This window comes from Ixodes scapularis, unplaced genomic scaffold (genome assembly GCF_016920785.2).
Source record: "Ixodes scapularis isolate PalLabHiFi unplaced genomic scaffold, ASM1692078v2 PGA_scaffold1__304_contigs__length_218370807, whole genome shotgun sequence".
In the NCBI taxonomy this organism is placed as follows: Eukaryota; Metazoa; Arthropoda; class Arachnida; order Ixodida; family Ixodidae; genus Ixodes; species Ixodes scapularis.
Genome location: NW_024609846.1, coordinates 31,822,206 through 31,841,943, shown reverse-complemented (window position 1 = coordinate 31,841,943; position 19,738 = coordinate 31,822,206). Strand labels below are relative to the sequence as shown.

Genomic DNA, 19,738 nt, shown 5'->3' with positions numbered 1-19,738 from the left:
TATTATTAATGCAAATTGCGGTAATACAGGCCCCCAATAAACGTCACAATAACAAAAATATGCCATTTAACCATAATTGTCTTTACATAAAGGTCTCATTTTGTTTTCTTCTTAGAATATGAAAAACTTTGACATCGTTATCAAGATAGACATAAACCCAGGATTTAATAAAAGTATGACTCCAACTCCATTTTTTACTTTTTGTAGTGAGAACAGTTTCTTAATTTACACGTTTTCTGAACATATTCGAAACTCGCCACCCATTGCAATATTTTGAAAATTTGGATTGATTCTGTTATTCTTGTGCTGAAAAAATGCTGAAGCCATCAAAATGCCCAGAAATCCATTAAAGGGAAGATGGGGCGGTTCTGCATTTGAGAACAAACACTCGTATTGTGTTCATTTGGGCGTTAGATTAACAGATATCACAATTATATTTCAATGCGACGTGCCGGAGAGCCATAAGAGCAATTTCAAAATGGGGCCTCCTAGCCTTGGGCAGGCAAAAGATCCGTTGATGACGTCACGTACAGCGACTGTTTTTTGCGTTTTCTCGCGTTTAACAATACATGCGCAGCAAATGGTTTGGGCATTTGGGTTCATGAGGTAAAAATCCACTAGAATTCACTCCCATCTCATTTTTTTCAAGAAGCTCCGTAGCTTCCCTTTAAAGAACCTGCAGTTCATTATTTCACATGACAATTATCTGAGTGAGAAAAGGGAGTAAGAACACACATATCAGGGCTGATTTTTTCAATAAATGCAATATTTTATGTTAGCTCTAAGGAGTATGAAGGACTCTGTCTTCAAAGGAACACTGAGCATTCCAAAATATATTGAAGTGCCCGGATCAGAAACATAATTTCCAGCAAACAATTCCATTAGCTCGAGAATTATGCTGCAAGACACATCTTGAGGTAAGCAAGAAACCGAAATTAACGCCTTACTGAGAAATTGAGCACAAAATAGAAGTTAGTTTCAGTTTCGTCCCTGAATTAAAACGTGCCTCCTGGCAGAAATTTTACGTTAAAGACTGTTTTTGTTTTCAGGATAAAGAGGTGACCTACGCGCATAACATCCTAGCTTCCTTATATAAGTAGGAATAATATGAGTCGCTCAGTGAAGCCCACACACTAGACAGGCTCAGCAACTGGTATACGAGCACGCATCTCCGATCCTTACTATAACTGCCATTTTGGAAAACGAGTGGCGCCACCTATAGACAGAGTCGCAAATAGTTTCCCACACACTCCTGGTGGAAATATATTGCCAGAAGACGAGTGCCTGAGGTGAAGGATGACCTTGTAATATACTGCATCACGAGAAGTCGGCAACCGAATGATGCATGCCTGCCACACCACGTAGTGGCCATATTAGTGCACTTTCGTTCATGTTCATTCTAGATCAACTAATGAAGGAAGCTCGTAAAAACTTAGCCCATCTTTATTGTCAACATGCAAGAGTGTAAAGCAAGCTGTATTCGGTTGCAAAAAGATTAAAAATTAAAAATTGCACCCCCTCTTCCGATGCTGCATCCAGAATGAACTTCTTTGAACGAACAGTCCGAGCTCAAGAAATGTACAAAATTCAATGCGCGACCCACAACCGCGAGAGTTTGATGTGGAGAAAGAGTCTATTGTACAAAGCGGTTGCGGTCGACCCCCGCCCAGAATAAATACGACATATCACTATTGGTTCGAAGGCATTGTGGTCAAGCACGGCGGGGTCCTCAAAGAAGCTTTTTTGTTAAGATCTCGTAGACCATGCGCCGCCGAAAGTAGGGCATGTGCATCTGGTCGAAGGTGATCTTGGCGTCGCGAGTAATGTACTCGGCGTACTTGAGGGCAAACATGCCACAGTCGCTGCCGTTCATCTGCTGCGGGATGTCCTTGACAGCCTCGAAGGTCCAATCGGACAGGTCCAAGTCAGTGGCCCGCTTGTCCCGGCTTTCGTCCTGCAGGTATTGGCGCAGCACCTTGTGGCACTCCGGGTTGGAGCCGCCCAGTGAGTCTAGATAGCGGATGCTCTTGATGCGAAAGTCCACCACTGCCAGGCACCAGTGCAAGCCCAGGTGAACGGGCACCAGCAGCAGGTCATGCGCAAACACGTCCACGTGCCGGGTCCAGCGCCGCAGGGCTGCATGGCCGCTCGTCAGTAGCTTGGGGTAGAAGAAGGTGTTGAAGGCATACACCGAGGGCAGGCCGGGCTCCGTGCGGCCGCGCTCCATCAGCAGATTCATGTAGAAATTGATCACTTCGTCGTTGAGCCAGTTGAGGCCCGCCAGTGTCTCCATGTCCTTGCGGGTCACCAGGAGCTTGAAGCCCCGGGCCAGAACCTCCTCCGGGGGAGTGGGCCGCAGCGCCTTCTCGATGGCCGCCTCCATTTCAGCCGTCAGCTCGGGGAGGACCTCTTCCTTGGCGGGTTCCGCCACTTCCTCGACGACCTCGGCTGGTCGGACGAGGCGCTCTTTGCTGAGCAGACCCTCGCAGGCCCGCTCTTGCCGCTTGATGCGCGCCGCCTGGCTCTCCTCCGAGAACGTCAGCTTGGTCTTCAGCTCCTGGAGCCACGAGGGCGACAGAAACGGGCTCGAAGGCATCGGTGGCAGCGGCTGCAGGGGCTCCAGTCGCTCGGGAGGCTTCTGGCGCAGTCGAGGCGTCCGAGGCGGCTCGCGTCTCACGGTGGACGCCACCTCGAGCAGGTTTCGGGAGATCCGTGGAGGACGTGTAGACTCGTCCTTTATGTCCAGTTGCTCGAACCGTCGAGTCGGGGACTCCAGTTGGACGGTGCTCACTGACGCGTCGCGTACCTGCGGTTTGGGGCGCGGTCGGAGGTACCCGGACGTGCATTGCTGCAGCAGTTGCTGGTACTGCTGCTTCTCGTCCATTCGGATGCAGTGGTACGGAGTCAGCTCAGGGAACCGACCCCCGTTCCGCTCTTGAGCAGGCTTCGCCGCTCCCGTCTCGGCGTCGGGACGGCTCTGGCCACCGTAGTGTCGACCCCAGGCTCCGCCGCCTGGTCGACGCAACGCGGCGGTCGACCCGAAGTCATGGTTCTTGACGTGTGGGCGCACGAAGCGGTCCGGCAAAAGGGGCGCGCTCGATGACCGCTCAGCCGCATGCTCTAAGCGAAAATCCCCGGACGGAGGACACGTCGTCTGCTCCTCCGGCCTGGCAGGTTCGGCAGTGACGGGCGGCGCGCTCGGGTGTAAACACTCCATCGCCTGGCGCACGAAGTAATTGTCCATCGGCTTGCGCAGGACCCTGTGCAGCCAGTTGAGCGGTACCGCTCGCCTCTCCATGCCGGCGCGTTCACCCAGCCCTCGGCGAGGACACTTGCGACTCGTCGAGGATTCATCGTTGTCGTCGTCCATGGTCTGTTCCCGCCTGCGCTTCTGGGACCTCCGCCGCCGCTCCTCTGGGGCTCTGTCGGCTCCTGGCGGAGAGAAGAGACGACGTAACGCTGCCCCGATCCCTGCCAACATTTGTTCGCGCGGTGTTTGACACGCAGCGTCTCAAATTTGCATTCCTCGCACTTTGTCGGGAAAGTTTGTCCAGTTTGGCGCGTCGAAATAGAGCAATGGCGGACGGAAGCCGAGCCGGCATTTGCAAAAGTGATAGTTGCCTGCTGCAAAACCTAGTCGACGACAAGTTTAGTCAATATTTTTTACAAGTGAAAAAAAACACCAACGAAATGTTTGTTATCTAAAATATTTATTTGAAAAACGTTAGAATGCGTTATCTTTGCTTCGCAGCGAGATCTCATAGTTTTACGAGAAAACGAAACCTTCCGGAACGTTTGCGGAAACAAAAAACTGACAACAAGCACCACGTGGGGGGTTCGGCGCATGCGCAGTTTCGACTTGTTGCGATTTTTGCGACGGGGTGCGAGAGTGATTCAATATTCAATGATTAGCTGATGAATAAGCGCATTATGTCACTGCGCTCATTATGTAACCAACGCTGCACTGCTTACTGCAATTGGTAAGGTCTCTTTTCTTTATATGGTCCATGCTTACATTGTACAGTTACCCGATACCCGATTGCGGGAGTGACATTGTATGGTGCGGTAGTCGATGCCAAAGTTATCTCGAAATATACCTTGCTTTTGGAAATGTCCGAAAAATGTTCCACACAGTATGCCGTCGGGAATAAGCGCGTTTTCATAGCCAGACCTGTGACCCGATTTTTGCGCCTGACAGCAAATTAAGTATCTAAAAAAAGTAAACAAAAAATGCCATGAATTTTATTTTGCTGATTCATTAAAATTCCGTTCTTAGTGCTCGAAACGCACGTTTTCCCCCGCATATAAGCCTAGTTTTGTCGGTAACGTGCCAGAAAAGGTTCCGAATTCCAGTCAAGGTCGGCGACTGGGTGTTCACCCACCGAGTAACTGCTCGATTGAGCGAGAAGACAGCACATGTTGCATCGTAGCACACTTTTTTTTTCCCCTTCTCTTTCATCTTTGCCGCATGTTCGTCCGCCGTGTTTGCCGTCAAAGCTGCTCGCCCTCTCGTATTTATCCGCGTATCTCGGGATCCGAGAAAGCACAAAACTTCAGAGTGAAAAAAAAAAAAAAAAAAAAAGTTTTTTCGTGCGTTTTTCGGTTTGCATGTTTACCATTTCTGAGAACGACGGATGCGTCATACGATTTCGCCTTGGCTCGTTTACGCTGAACGTCGTGCCCGCGTTTGCCGTTATCTGGCAAGTGGAAGTTGCCAGTTTTGCCTAGGTACTTGCTATTTATATTCTGTATATCTCGGGCACCTAGCAACCTTTGAAGTTACGACGACCTTTTAATGTCAACTTTCTTTCCGTTCTCTCTCTCGCCAGACGATTCTTTTTCGACTAAAAGGGGGTCTAACTTCGGGTGACGAAAGATTTCACACCCCTGGCCAAATTTGCAGCAAGGGTTACTTGCCTCTGTTAGTCAAACTGACTTCAGTTTGCATTTGAGAGAAGCTGCTGTTTATGATAGGGTTGAAGTCGAATAAACATCCTTTTGGGTGACGTTTCTTGTCAGGCCTGCGTTTCTTCCCCACTCCCGAGCCAAATAAATGAAAATGTTCAGTTTACTTGAACTTCAGATATTTCAGTTTAATTGAATCTGTGCGGGATGTGCATAATCCCCAGTTGAATTTGTGCTGATACAAACAGTTCAGTATGAACATGCCTCGTTGCTGCACTGTCCCAGTTCAAGATGAGTTGCTTTCGTGGCACTTTATGCTCTCTGTGGCATAGTGTATTTGTTGTGATGTGACAGTCTGATTCCCTTGTCTTTTTTTTTTTATTAGCTGTAAAAATGTTTTTTTTTTTTTTGTTTAACCCAAGATGTCCAGGTAATGCTCAGATAGGTGAGCGGGAATAAGTCGGTCACTTAAGAAGCTTGACATCTTTTTTTTCTGTTTTGTCTGTCATATGGACACTGCATTTGATCAAAGCTGTGTCATTCAAATTACTTTTTCTTGCCATAGTGGTAAGAAGGTGTGCCTGGCAAGGGTTGTTATCTGAAATTCTGCGCGTGAAGTCCATGACATCATGGAATGGTCATTCGCTCTTTTGACCTCAACAAGATGGTCATTCACTCTTTCCACATCAACGTGAAGGTTTCTTCATTAGCAGTGGCAACTCAACCACTGCATCTATTGCACCAATCCCAATTACACTTTTTAAAAAAACTTTTTTTTTTTCTTTTAGTGGTTTTTTTGTTTAGCATTGACGCACTTAAGAGTGCGTCAACGCTAAACGAAACAAGAAACTAGTATGGTTTGCTCCTCGCTCATCCCCAGTTGATAAAAAAAAAATGGGCTCATTTTCACTCCTGGTGAACAGATCCGTGAATCGCTGATAACTATCCCAAATAAACAGCTCACTGCAACAAGTTTATGATTTTCTAAAAAAAAACAGTGCTCAATTTGATATTAAATAGAGGTGCCAAGTTATTTGACACCTGACACCTATTTCTCGCGGCGAGCGATTTGAATGCGGAGAATCGTAAGCATTGATAGAACTTTGTTTTGTGATATGAAACTAATGCAGGTGTTGCCAAAATGAAACAAGTAATATTCACTACCACTGTGACAGTTAGGTCCTTTTGTCAGAAGCATTTGATCGTAAACTAAAGCCAGAGAAGACCAAAACAGGATACCTCTCGTCCATTGGAACTTTGAACCAGTTCTGTCCCAGCTTTCGGCAGTAATGGACCTTTTGGCGAATATGTGCTGCCACCTAGAAACGCAACTGGGTTCGAGACTAAGTGGCTAGAAAACAACGCTCGCGCGAGGCCTCTCCCACTTGTTCCACACCCAGAACGTTAGCTACATCCTGTTCACCAATTCAGGCACTGTGACCTAGATACGGCTCTCCCAAACTTGCCTTTGTCCCCATCGTTCGTGATCTGCCCCGAAGTCGACACGAAGAAACCATCTTCCCTCTCTGCTCGGCCAGAACGAAGAGAGAGAGAGAGAGGGTACTAGAATTAAACACTCTCGAACCAATGTTTCTACAAAAGGTCCATTGTTCCCACATTTGGCATGGCAGTTGGTGTGGTGATGACGAAAATCCATGCTTAAAGGAGTACTCCGGCGATTTTTTTAGCTACCCCAACTAGCTCTATTTTCTGAATCCCCAACCCTCACTCTTTTCGATGTGCTGTTTAGTATCGCGAAATTCATAATAGTTATTGTGAAATCGGCAGATGAAAATGATGCAAAAAAAAACAATCAAATATGACGTCAGCGGCAGGTAGGCTTGCCAGTCAAGCAGACAGTCTAAAAAATGAACTATGGCGAGCAATTGTTCCAGAGCATTTATTGGACACCATGCAACTGCTTGAAATCAGTTGTAAACAAATACTATAGTCCAACGAGTGAACCCCTGCCTTCCGTTGACGTCATTTTTTTCATTGTTGCCAGAAGAGACTGTTTGAAAAATATGGTGAGGACTGAATTGTAAATTCAATAACTTTGTTAAAAAATATATATATATATATTTTGACCTAATATTTGGGATACTATGGACCAGGGGTGGCCAAGCCGCGGCTCGGGAGTTGCATGCGGTTCTCCGCTTGTTCAAGTGCGGCTCATGGCTCCCTCCCCTACCACCCCCCCCCCCCCCCCCCAAACACACACACACTCCTGCGCCTCCCTCCCGATCACCCGAGCACCTCCCCCAAAAAAGAAATAGAACGTGTTTTAAAATCAAAAGACACGTTGAGGTTTAGTAATATCGTGCTACTGCTACCTTACGTACAGTTGGACTGCTTTTGACTTGAATAGATTGAAAGTAGTTCAAGTTTCGTTTATTGCTCCCCCCCCCCCCCCCCCCCCCCCCCCCCCTTCCCCTTTGCGGCTCTTGGAAGTTTCGTGGTTTTGTGTGCGGCTCTTAGGTCGGGTCAACCTGGCCACCCCCGCTATAGACCGTTCCATTTAGCGCTCTCAGGGTGGCGCCATTTTGTTAGACCGCAGCACCCTCTCCACACATCCGGGGAGTTCAGCAGGTTCGTCGGGGTAGAACGAGACAGAGGGCACGAGCCGACTCTGCTAGCAGACGATAAACCGGGAGGTTGCCGTTCTCCATCTTTGGGCTATACCGGTGGGCTGCACCGAACTCTTGCTCATGGCTGCCATTGTGAAGTGTTTCGCATTCTTAGAATATTTATGGCTACTCCAAGATCAGCCTTGAAGCGCTCTGTTGTTTTATTTCAGTAAATAATCAACTAGCGTATCTTTATTCCGTTACTTCAATAGCAGTGGAGTCAGCCGGCAACTTAACCACTGCGTCTATTGCGCCAGGAGAGCACGTTTTTACATATTATTCCAGACTTCCACTCATTGTCGCTAAAGGCCTACACCAGTACGAACTTCATATAGTAAAATAGCTACAGCAACCGGATTTTCTTTTCACCGGAGGACCGGCCACTCTGACACAATTTTCCCCGTTTCTTTTTTTATTTGCACCCAGGTAACAGCGCAGTTAGACCCGGTTAGTCTTTTTTAGAGCATAGCATTACACGCTAACTTACATATTAAGATCTGCGCTTGAAATTTCCAACAGGACGCAATTTTAAACCGAATTTGAACGCCAGCCGTATGCTAGGTACAACCCACTCGGCGGAGCAGACAACGTGCGGAGTGAGAGAGGGAGGACATTTTTTAGAGCGTAACTCTTAGGTGCCCGTTTCCGGCTTGAGCGGCGTCGCCGTCGGCGCAACGAAGGTCACCCCAAGGTCGCGTCCCCAGGGCATGCGACCCCCCAAGGTCACGTGACCCCCAAGGTCATGTTACCGCTCCAAGGTCACGTGACCCCCCCCCCCCCCCCCCCCGAAGTCACGTGACACCCCCCCCTTCCCGAGGTCGCGTGACCCCCTCCCCCACGAGGTCAGGTGACCCCCCCCCCCCCCCCCCCCCCCCCCCCGGAGCATATTAAAGAATGAGGGAAGGAGGAGGAGGGGTCTACCCTCCCCTCAGTACCCTTCCCTCCTCCTCCTCAAGGCTGCGCTCCAATTCGGCATTACAGGGAGTTGTAAACGGCTTTCAATTTTTTTCTCTTTGCTCTTCCTAGTGGAACGGTCTATTGCAGCAATGTTTTTGGTGTGTTTAGCAAATTTTCAGGCAAATCGGGGACCACGAAGAAGTCTCCTTTAACCATATTCCAAAAGCAACGCATTTCCAAGAAGAAAAAAAAGAAAGCTGCACTCACAGAAACCTTTTGTGGCGAGGTCCTTCCAGAAGCGAAACAGAATGCTGCTTGCGTGTCTTGCCCGTTCAAACGGTTCACCGACTTCTTGACACCAGTGGCCAGTGCATCTTGAGTTTGGAGAGAACTAAAGTTCACCCAGGCATGTTGAAAGAGTGAAAGAGAAAGTTACACTAACAACTGTTAAAGCTATTCATGCCTTCAAAACAACTTCACCTTTATTTCATGTTATGAATTATATTGATCCTATTTGTTTAAAACAAGATAACGTCTGTCCACGCCCGCTGGGAGTGCGGCAATCGGTAGCGGTTTGTCGGGCCGGACATACGTCATGAAAATCAGTGGCCTAAAGGAAGTGGCCGAGAGCTTCATTCCCCTGACTGAGCTTTCGGTTGCATGTCGAAAGATCCGCAGGTGGACAAAATTAATCCTCGGTCCTCCGCTGGGGCGTGCCAGATGCCCGTCGTAGGTTTGGCACGTAAAACCCCCAAATTTGACTTTTTTTCTTTGGTAAAACCAGCTGAACAAAGGAAGGAAAGTGACAAGGAGAAAAGATTGGCGAACCGACCGCTGGACTACCAACTGTTTTTTTCCAGCGGTCGGTTCGCCAATCTTTTCTCCTTGTCACTTTCCTTCCTTTATTCAGCTGGTTTTACCCAAGATGTCTCAGAACCAACTAGCTCAGCTTTTACCCTTAGTAAGTTGACTTTTTTTATGCTAAATAGATTTTTTCCAAAATTCAGTCGGGTCACTTTGATCACTATCATCACCATCTGAAAAATGGCATATGTGCCATACTAATGGCGGCCTTCTGTTTACTGATGAAGGAACATGTTGAAGATACTCCTCAACTGAGGATTTGAGGCCTATACATTTGAGACGTTAGCACGTTGCGAAGGAGGAGTTGAATGTAAGAGCTGCGTAAGCGTTTATTTCTATAACTCCAGCCCAGTCAATCTTTTAGTAGCACAAAATAGACTTCAAAGCCCCTTGATGTATAGAACTTTATCGAGGCGTCTATCTGGGTTGGCGCTTTGTTCTGACTGGTTGCATCTTTGTGGCCATCAACACTGAAACGGGTGATCGAGAAATAACTGCACAGTGAAGAGCACATTCTCGTTTGCCGTTGACTTGTGAAAGTGACGGTGCCCGATAAAATACTGCAGGCTACAGGTTCATTGCCGCTATGAGTACGGCAAAGGTTAAACTGCCAATTCAGCCACCAGATGGCACTGAATTTTGAAAAGGATCTATTGTGCCTTCAAATTTAAGCAAGGGCCAACATATGGACGCAGATACAGCATGTTGTCACGTTAGCGACATAACTCAACTACTCCAGCCAAGCTTTTATATAAAATTTTTTTTTATTTACAATATGGAATGCTCGTGACCAGAGCTTTTAGGTCAAGATTTTGAGCATCTAATGTTAACCTTGCCAGAAGGAATTGGTGTCTTGAATCTGTGCTTCTCTTTCAATGTTTCTACTAACGTTCTTGGGGGGGGCTACATCAAACAAATTAATGTGTAGCAACCCTTTATTACCCTCACTGTCATGGACGAACATACTTTGTCCTCAAGCGAACACTTTTGCTTCTCATGCCCCTCCTCCACAAATTTCTGGAGAGAGGAGCCTTCTGGAAACCTTGGTCTGGCAGCAGACTAGTTTTTAAGAGGCTTAGCTTCTTCCGCGATCTCTCTAGGGTCAAAGTTTCGTCCCTTGGGATTGGAAACCCTACTCTTGTCGGGTGTCCCTCTGTCTGCGTTGTCAGGTGATCCAACCCGCGGGAGTAACTCCGATTTACCCGAGAAGTATTTGGAATACGCCCCAGATGGGGGGTTTGTTCTCTGTCTCAGAATTTCACTGTTTTTGTAGACCGCCAAGTGCAACACGACCGACCCCGTCGATATTATGGGGGTGTAAGTGGTTCACCGGGTGCCATTGCTGACTTGGATTAGATTGTGGCAGTTTAAAGGCTGGTTCAAACACTCGCAACTGTTTAGGACCGTGTGCCTTGAAATATCTTACGACGAGAACTTACTGGCGCCATCTGTCAGGTGGAGCAAATGCAGCTTCCGTATTTCCTTTTTTCCTTGCTCATCATACTTTCTTCTTTATACATATAATGCATGAACACCACAAAACCTGTCCAGTGAAATTCAGTTTCAGGGTCGTCACCTAGATGGTGCCAGTGTCTTCTCTCGTGGTAAAAGATCATAACGGTCCTAAGCAAATGCGAGTATGTGAACGGGCCCTAACCCTTCGTATCGCAGCGTAAAGAACTCCCGAACCCCGTGTTGCCCGCAGAGTGTGCGACCGAGAGGGGACAGAGACGGCGGAAGGCGGCACCGGGTGCGGGGCTTCCGGGGGGGAGGCTGGCTTCTCCCTGGAGCCTCTCCAGCCCCACAGCCCCCTGGCAGGGGTGGCCCTGGCACAGCTGCAGGACCCTGAGCAGCTCAAGGCCATGGGCCTCTGCGGGGATACCCTCATCATCCTCGGCGATGCGGGGCAGGGCCCGCAGCCAGTCAGCGTGGTGCGTTCATACGAGTTCCGCTCTTTCGCCCGGGTGGTCGTGTTTTGCGTATGCGGCGACCGTTGGCGAGGTTTTTGCAGCAGGGAATCGCAGGGATCTGTTTGGCCCACTAAATTTAGCGGTAAACGTCTCCGGCTATATTGAGCAGGGAATCGCAGTTTCACGTAACAAGTTAGTGTTCTTCCTCTAAATTTAGTGGGGAAGCGCTCCACGTGACGCAAAGTCACGTGAAACATTTCCCTGCAACAAGTTTGTAGGATATTGTGATGCAGTGATCCGATTGCTGCTCCATTTGCGCCGAAACACTTAATTTGCTACATCCTGCTACATTTTGTCAAAATGTCAGGAATTTGTGCCAGCATTGCCCCAAAATTTATTTTTTAGATTAATACTGTAACTGAAATAAACCTGGCCCTGCTACACACTGGAATGTTATGAATTTCCAAAACTTGCAATAACTGCTTCAAATGCCATCATATCGATTTGGCCTCTATGAAACACTGACAGTACTCTGAAGTTTTGCAGTATTGTGCTCGTTATCTGTTCTGGCTGGATAGCTAGCATCATTAAAGGGAAGCTACGGAGCTTCTGGGAAAAAATGAGTTAGAAGTGAATTCTAGTGTATTTCTACCCCGTGAACCCGAATACCCAAACCATTTGCTGCGTAAGTATTGTTAAAGGCGCGAAAAACGCGAAAGACAGTCGCTGTCCGTGACGTCATCGACGGCTCTTTTGGCTACCCAAGGCTAGGGAGGCGGGGCTTCAGTCCTATTTTGAAATCGCTCGTATGGCTCTCCGGCGCGTCGCATTAAAATACAATTTTGATATCTGTTAATCTAAAGGCCAAATGAACGCAATTTAAGCTTTTTTTCTCAAATGTAGAAGTGCCCCATCTTCCCTTTAAGTGCACTTGTCACCGTGCAGTGGTGTACTGCAGTGAAGCGGCAACCGTGTAGTGAGTGTTTCAGTTTTGCATATCTTGCTTCGCCGCAGCGCATCCAAGTGCTAAGGGGAATGCACTCCTCCAAAGCGGGACGTTGCACGCGGTATTTTAATAAAACTGCGGCTAGTATACATTATAGACTGCAATATTTTGACAATATCTTTTTAACATTCGAGATTTATCCCGACTTGAGTACTGTGAGAAAACTTTTATGGTCTGCTCCAGGGATGGGCAGTATTTCAAATACTTCGTGTATTTTGCATTTGTATTTAATTACAAATTGGGTAATGTATTTGACGTGTGTATTTAAATACTAAAATGTGGGTGTTCCAAAAACAATTGTAATTAAATACAATTTTGTGGGCAAAAATACATCCCTCAAAATTATTGTCATTGCCCAGAGCAGGAAGAAAACTATGTTCTGCATCGAATGCAGTGTCTCTCAATCAAGCGTTTAGTGACTTTGTGATTACGTTGCTAGTCCAGGGCAAGAATAGTGACGAAATCGACGTTCACAGGCAGACTGGCTAAATAAGTGCCTGTAACAACTTGTGATGCTTTCCAGCCTGATTTCCATCCATATTTTTGCCTGGAACATTCTATGCACAGGTAAAAAAATAAAAAAAACAATAAAAAAAATCTCTAGCTAGTGCGCGTCTTGTCGCCTCGGTACTTTGTTGGTCTATACCAAAATGTAATCGACAAAAAAAGCTGCTTGAAGCTTTGTACTTTTTTCACCTATTACGTCCAAGCTGATTACATTTTGTTGTGATTATATTTCTATTACGTTACTAGAGCCTCGCACACTAACTCCCGAGTGTGCGACGCAAAATTAAAATGAGATACCCAGAAATCCGTTGCAGGTGCCTTGAAGTCGCTGACGCAAATTTTGAGGAATGTATTTGGAAAAGTATTTGGAGGAGACCAAATACATTTGGTTGTAATTGTATCTTTTACTTAAATGCTTTTTTGGAAATGTAATTAGATTTGTAATTAAATACATTTTTGACGAAGTATTTTGTATTTGTATGTCGATACATATCTGCATGTATTTTGCCCATCCCTGGTCTGCTCCATATATTTACTTTGAACGTCAGTCAACCCTCGTTTAGTTATTACTTTTATACAGGTTCCTTTTGTTTGATGGCAAAGTGAACACGGAAATTGAAAACTAAATTAGCTGGAGTAGAATGTACGAGCATATTTATTGTTTATATTCTGATTTTTCTTATAAAATTCTGCTGATAAAGTCATTGATGTACATAATCAAATGACAAAAGCTTTGTTATTATATTAAATTAGAACTGCAGTTTTGTTACAACCTTTAGAACTTGAAGAATATATATACTTGGGTGGTTGAAATTATGATATTCCAACATTATTTAAGTGGAATATACTATTTGGTTTATGTTTGATTTCATACCTGAAATAATCATGCTCAGCAGTTTGTACTGCCCTTCATCAATCAACATCTTGTTACTGTGCCTTGTGCTTCTAAGTGTGCAGTTAAACTGCTAGCTAGGGAATTAAATCCGCCATGCTGTTGATGCCATCAAAAGGTTGCGTAGAAACAGCAAGGCAAAGCAGACATAAGCTTGCGAGTCTTAACATGACATTCACACTGGTATGAATGAAAATGGGAGGCACTCACTTGATCGAATGACGTTTTAGCGAACGCCCACGTTTCATCGAACGACACTTTAGCGAATAGTCGGACGCCGCGAAGCGGCGTTTTCGGGTGGGCCAAGTGAGTTCATATTTTTGTAACGAGTTGCCGCAGACTGTCGCCGCGAAGCGGCGTAAAGCGCAGCGCGACAGATGGGTTAACGCGCGCCCCCGTTATTCGCTAAAAGGACCATTCGCTCAAATGTCGCCGTTCGCTAAAATGTCATTCGCTCTTGTGATATGGACCCGAATGAAAATAAAATGTGTACTTATGCTCCAAAAGTGCTTTTTGCTGCTCCGAAATGAACTTTTGGTCGCATAATGTCATGTTACCTCACACTCTAATACGGAGTTTTAGCATAGCGTAAGCAAAGGCTTTGCATGTGCGAAGAATGGCGTCGTCGCCACTGCACATGCGCCGAACGCGAACTGTGTTTTGCGCTTAGCGTGTGCTTTTTTTTTTTGAAATTGCGCGCATACGTAAACAGTCTGGGTTCCTCCAAGGAGGATTCATGTCACACGAGAAGTTGTCTAAAGCCGAGACTACTACAGTTAGAAAATGGCGGCTCTCAGGACCATGGCTTTGGAGGTCATTGTAAGTGCAATGGCGGCAGCGGTGGCATCCTTGTAACTGCTGTCTTCAATACGGCACGACATTTCACTCCTACGGGAGGTGCAAGTCACAAATGGTTTGGAATACGCTTCTTGGTGAAGGTACGGGTACAAAGGTTAGTGTACACGAGATCTTTTTTGGCGTGGCGACGCAGGCGGACATGACCATTGGACCCCTTGCGTTGCATTCTGATATTTAAACAAACGTGTGAGATGAAAATTGTTACTGTATCTTGGCGACGTTGCAAGTGCGAGATGCTTGGGTTTTTGCGTCGCGGCAGAAAAACGCTATTCTTAAGCTCTCATGCACACCATGCACTAAGGCAAGTGCTAAATTTAGTGCCAGCGTGCGCTAAAATTGCATGCGTTTTTTTAATACTCCCAATGTCACGTGAAACGCTTCCCCGTTAAGTGGGGAAATTTTGGCGTCGCATGAAACTCTACTTGACATCACATGACGGTGTAATTTTTACAGGTTTGCCAAATTTTTAATGGTAGTGGAGAATGATTGTGTTCAGTAGAAAGTGCAGCACCTTGGCTGTCACCTCTGTTCGTTCACAGGACAGGGGGCCAACAATTTTCTGAGAAAAAACAGTAATTTCATCAGTGTAGCCAATTGAGTGCCCGTGTAGCAGAAAGTGTTCTTGTCCCCTCTCCCACTCACTCATCAACTCGTTTCCTCTGTCATTTCTCGTCTTCTGTGACTTCCTCCTCTGCTTCCCTCTTAAAGGGGCCCTGCAATCCTATTTAAGCGTCTACCTTTTTTGCGGTTTCCACGTCTCTTGGGGTTCGGGCAACCCGGCGGGCACGGAGAGAGTAACTAAATATCAGCACGTCAAATTTTAGCCTGACAACGCGGAAACCTCTTCCTCCTACGGGAGCGCCCGTAGTGTCAAACGCGCGCAGCATGTGACGGAATCGTGACGTTGTTGGTCCTGGTCAGCCAAGGAAAAAGCTTCCTCGTTCCCGGGCAGCTCTCTCTCCTCGGCCTCACCTCCTTTCCCCATCTTCCCTTCCCTTTTCACATTCCTCAGTCACTGCAGCAAGAGGAATGCTCCGGCGCGGGAAAGGGGGGGGGACGGAGGACCAAGGACGTCATGAAGGAGGTTATTTTTCCGCTAGTGTTTGTAATTTTAATATGCCTATGACTTTTAAAGTAAAGCAAATTTTGAACGAAGAAAAAGTTTACTAAGACTCAAATTCGGTGCAAATTTAAGAACGGTAAAAAAGTTGTTGCAGGTCTTCTTTAAACATCCATTTCTGAGGCCAGGCCTTGCAAGGGGAGACGTACGATGACCAAACCAGCTTACCAGGTCCAACCCACTGTAATCATTTGGGATTTTAATAAACAGCTTGTAAAACGTGCTGCTAACACAAAAGTTTTCAAAATCGGTTTCTTAATGTATCGTGTTGTAGTTTACTACAGAGCTGTGGCTAGGGGGCGGAAGTTTTGAGTGAAAATGTCAACAAATAAACTTGCCTCGTTCGTTCGAAGACAGGGTAGACTGTGGTTGACTACTTGGATCTGCTGCCGACAGATGATGCAACATTAAAGGATGCGGCACTGGACCCGTCTTCTCCGAATAAGAAATGGGTGGCCCTGAAGGATTACGATGTTTCTTATTTTATTTTATAATGAACATAAATAAATTATTTTAGTTTGCACGTCTCACATTACATGGACTCTTGTCATGCTGAAGGAAGCATAGTCAAAACTTTCGGAAGATTGTCTGCTAATCTTGGTGCCTTCAGCGCTGCTGACGTTTGTGGGCAGCACATCCAAGTAGGCTCGCATCATCCACTAAATGTTGCTGTAGAATGCCCAAAACAGCGTTCTTTCTTTTCTTTTGAATGACACATGTTTATTTGCTGATTTTTACTCCAAATGTCCACCACATAGTCGCACCGCTGTGCTAAATCTCAGCACACTACATTGAGAAACCGACCTCTTCATACCGTTTAAAGTTGGTTCGAAGCATTTGCCTACATGCTATAGATTGCAAGTCATCCAGGACTTTTGGCCGTACATTCGCCAGTCCAATTGCCTACTTGAACGTTTTAAAAACGGCGTCGTGCCAGCCCCTTCCGCAGCCACTTCGTTAATACAGCTTGTCTGCCTCCTCTACTGTTCCCGGAGCCCCGCTTTCGGCAAAACCCTCCTTGGGGCATATTGTTTCCCCGGTCCCCCTAACCCACGCCTGCCTCTGCCGGTCCCAGCCCGTGCAGTGCATCTCAGGGGGCGGGGACTCTGCGGTGGGCTCCACCAGCCTGGTGCTGTGCCTGCCCGAGGACACGGTGGCGGTGCAGGTGGCAGCCTCCAGCCAGGAGTCCTGGGCCTGGCTGCAGGAGGCGGCCCCGCACAGCCAGGGCCTTGTGGCCACCACGGGCGCCACCCTCGCCACTGCGCCCGGTGGCGAGGTGGTGCTGGTCATGGACTCCTCTGAAGACTCCGTGGGACTTGCGGCCAAGAGCTGGTTCAACGACTCCATGATCGCGACGCAGGCGTTGCTCACGCTCGAAACGCACAAGTGACTTCGCCGCACACGCTTCGTTGGCTGACTTGTCGCTAGGCCACCAACTCCGTTCGCTCCTGGGCTGGCGGTGGACCGACTGTCTACCCTGCGCCGTCTGACTGCGCTCTCCTCGGTCACTCGCGTTCGGAGAGTGCTATCATGTGGCCAGGGGTTGTTGACAGACGTTCGACCCATACGCTTTTTGTGCCGAATTTGTCTCGGAACTACAGCTGGTTTGCCGGTTGTTTTCATTCTTTCTTGCTTTCGACTTTTTACGTTTCCGGTGGTGCAGAATGGATATCTGATTTATTGTACATTTACTTAGAAATGAGAATTAGCTTTGGCTGACATGCTCCACCTTAACTTAGGGGTGAACGGAGTTGGGGATTTTGGCGACGGTTGCTTTTTTTGCTGTCTGTTGCATTAATTAGTCTGTGCTGCTTCATGGGAATGTTTGGTTCTTGCTAGAAAGCCTAGGGGGTTTTGTTGTTGAGCCTTGTTTTTTTTGCAAATGTGAGACTGCTTTCATTGAAGACGTTTATCTGTGCAGTGAAGTAGAAGAGGCTGTAGTTTGACGCCAGCTGACACAAATGTCAGAAGACGGTTCTTTTCTTTGTAGTTTTCCACGTGCTTCCTGTAGACTAACGCAGTTGCTGAATGTGTTGTTAAGTTTGCGACCAATGTGTTTTTGGGCGCCACAGTATACAACAGTTATATTTGAGTCAACGTTGCATTTTGAAACCTTTATAGATGCGATATTGCGCGCCGTCAGGAAAGAGATAGTACCTATAACCTTGGCCGGGGCATCCCCTTTGTCTTGTGAGGGCTAACTTGGGAGAGTGCTGATTCTCGACAGTCACTTAGCCCTCACGAAGATGATGTTTCCCGCTAGCTACTTTGCCGGCACAAAGTAAGAAAAAAACTAATAGTTGCTTGCTTCCTTCCTCTTTTGGCATGAGCTCGGCCGAACAAAGGGCGACTTTCGCATGCTTTGGAGCCTTGAAACATTGTTTTCAGTGAGGTTCCCCAAGATTTTGTGACTCCAAAGGTGTGCCAGCAGGGATTAGAGGCCCCAGGTGCAACGGTTGTTATCGAGGTTTGTAGCCTCGATGTCGAGAAGGCTTTTATGTAGGACGCGGCGCCAAGTCGTGCTCACCGCACGGTTTGAGAAGCAGCTTCGGACGCTGGATGAAGAACTGACGTGTTTTTGGAGCTTGTCATGTACATAAGAGGCACAGTCGACCTGTTTGTGCATGTACATAGAGTATTTTCCTCTTAGACTTATTAAATCGTTCACGACGCTGTCCGCTGTATTGTCAGTTGCTGATGGAGCCGTGGTTTGGTTCTGGGCCCATTACTACTAAAGGTAAGTGTTGTGCTTGCTTAGGACATGAGAAAGACTGTTTTGGGGTGTACACTACAAACCAGCTAAGACCACTGAGGGCCAACAACCAGTTTTAACTACCTGGGAATCTCCAGAGTGCAACTGTAACCTCGGTTTCACGGTGCTCGCACCACAAGGAGCCTTTTATTGTGGCACCTTCTGCTGTGTGGATCTAACTGGGGACCCAATGGCAGTTGCTGCAAGGGCAGACTACTAAGCATACATGTGCAAATTACTGTAAAAATTTTAGTTAATTTTAATATCGGTAAAAAGCTTTTTGATTAGATGGAGTCTATATTGCGTAATTCTGAAAGTACTGTTGTAAGGATTCATACCCTGGCTTAAATGTTCCTTTCGCAAATTTTTATTTTGTAATAATTTTTTTTTCTTTTCTAGTAAGCAATAATTTTTGCTCTATCCTAACAGGGAGGTGATCCTTTTCTATCTTGAGACTATTATTGCATTCCGAAAGTTTTACTGTTAGAAATTGGCAGAGTTTGCATTTCGCTGGTACCCAGGTGGCTCTGAAACAAACTCGAGGGCACGAGGTTGCGTAGGGGGCAAGCGAGGCAGCGTTCTTGCCACGGCTAGAGAGCCTGGTTTTTGAATGTAAACTGCTGCAGTGATGTGTTTGGTGTGCCATTTGCACTAAAATGCATTGCTTACCCAGCTACATCCTGTTACGTTTCGCCGAAATGCGATAAATCTGCGGCAACACTGCGCCGAAACGTAATTTCAATTTTCAGACTGATCTCCAAGGAGGACAGAAGGGCAGGAGAGGGCATGACGCCAGCTGCGTAGCATCCACAAGCCGTGCTCCCTTGACCATTTGCAAATTTCTTTTCTCCTTACCCTCCTCACTTACCAGGCCAACGTGACCACATCACGTGACCGTAGCTAGCCTTCGTCTAGCTACCGTAGTCTAGCCTTCGATCTGATAAAACCTAGGTTGCCCTAATAAAACCTACCGGACGGAGCACGCGGAAGCCTGCAAAGAATCCTACACTCAACCATCCATCTCCCAAGTGACACGTCACGCGCACCAATTGCGAGAGAGAACGGTCACGTTGGCCAGAACCTCGTTTAAACTTTTAATGACTAGGCTTCACTAATATTGCAACGTGCCCCCTCCTTGCTGATCTCCAACGAAGTGATCTCAATCTCAATGACAACTGCTGAATCGCGTTTCCCGCTCCCGCGAGTGAAGCCACCGGACGGCCATCTTGCTCGTAGACGGCTTGCGGTTTTGCTAGCGTTACAGAAGCTGGGGGCAGCGTGCTGAAGATACGTTTTTTACTCGCTCGTCGTCATTCGTCGAAGAAAGTTTTTAAGACTCGATGTATGAGTTCAGACTTGCCGTTGAGAAAACCTGGAAATTTTACGAAAGCGCAGTGCAG

General features: G+C 47.0%; 1 protein-coding gene and 1 long non-coding RNA gene across 2 annotated transcripts; one reads left to right on the top strand and one right to left on the bottom strand.

Moving 5' to 3' along the window:
* Positions 1-1,425: 1,425 nt before the first annotated feature.
* LOC8026428 (sentrin-specific protease 2) lies at positions 1,426-3,630 on the bottom strand. Its single transcript, XM_002403641.5, has one exon. It carries the CDS (start codon positions 3,479-3,481, stop codon positions 1,730-1,732), a length of 1,752 nt encoding a protein of 583 aa, XP_002403685.3. The 5' UTR covers positions 3,482-3,630; the 3' UTR covers positions 1,426-1,729.
* Positions 3,631-3,830: 200 nt separating this feature from the next.
* Positions 3,831-18,261, top strand: LOC120840335. The gene is made up of 3 exons (XR_005715521.3): positions 3,831-3,980; positions 10,999-11,224; positions 16,662-18,261. It is a non-coding gene; the product is annotated as an uncharacterized LOC120840335 (long non-coding RNA).
* The last annotated feature ends 1,477 nt before the right edge of the window (positions 18,262-19,738 follow it).

What these genes read in the sequence shown, in the direction of transcription:
- LOC8026428 (XM_002403641.5), bottom strand. Translation starts at nt 3,481, where the DNA reads ATGTTGGCAGGGATCGGGGCAGCGTTACGTCGTCTCTTCTCTCCGCCA.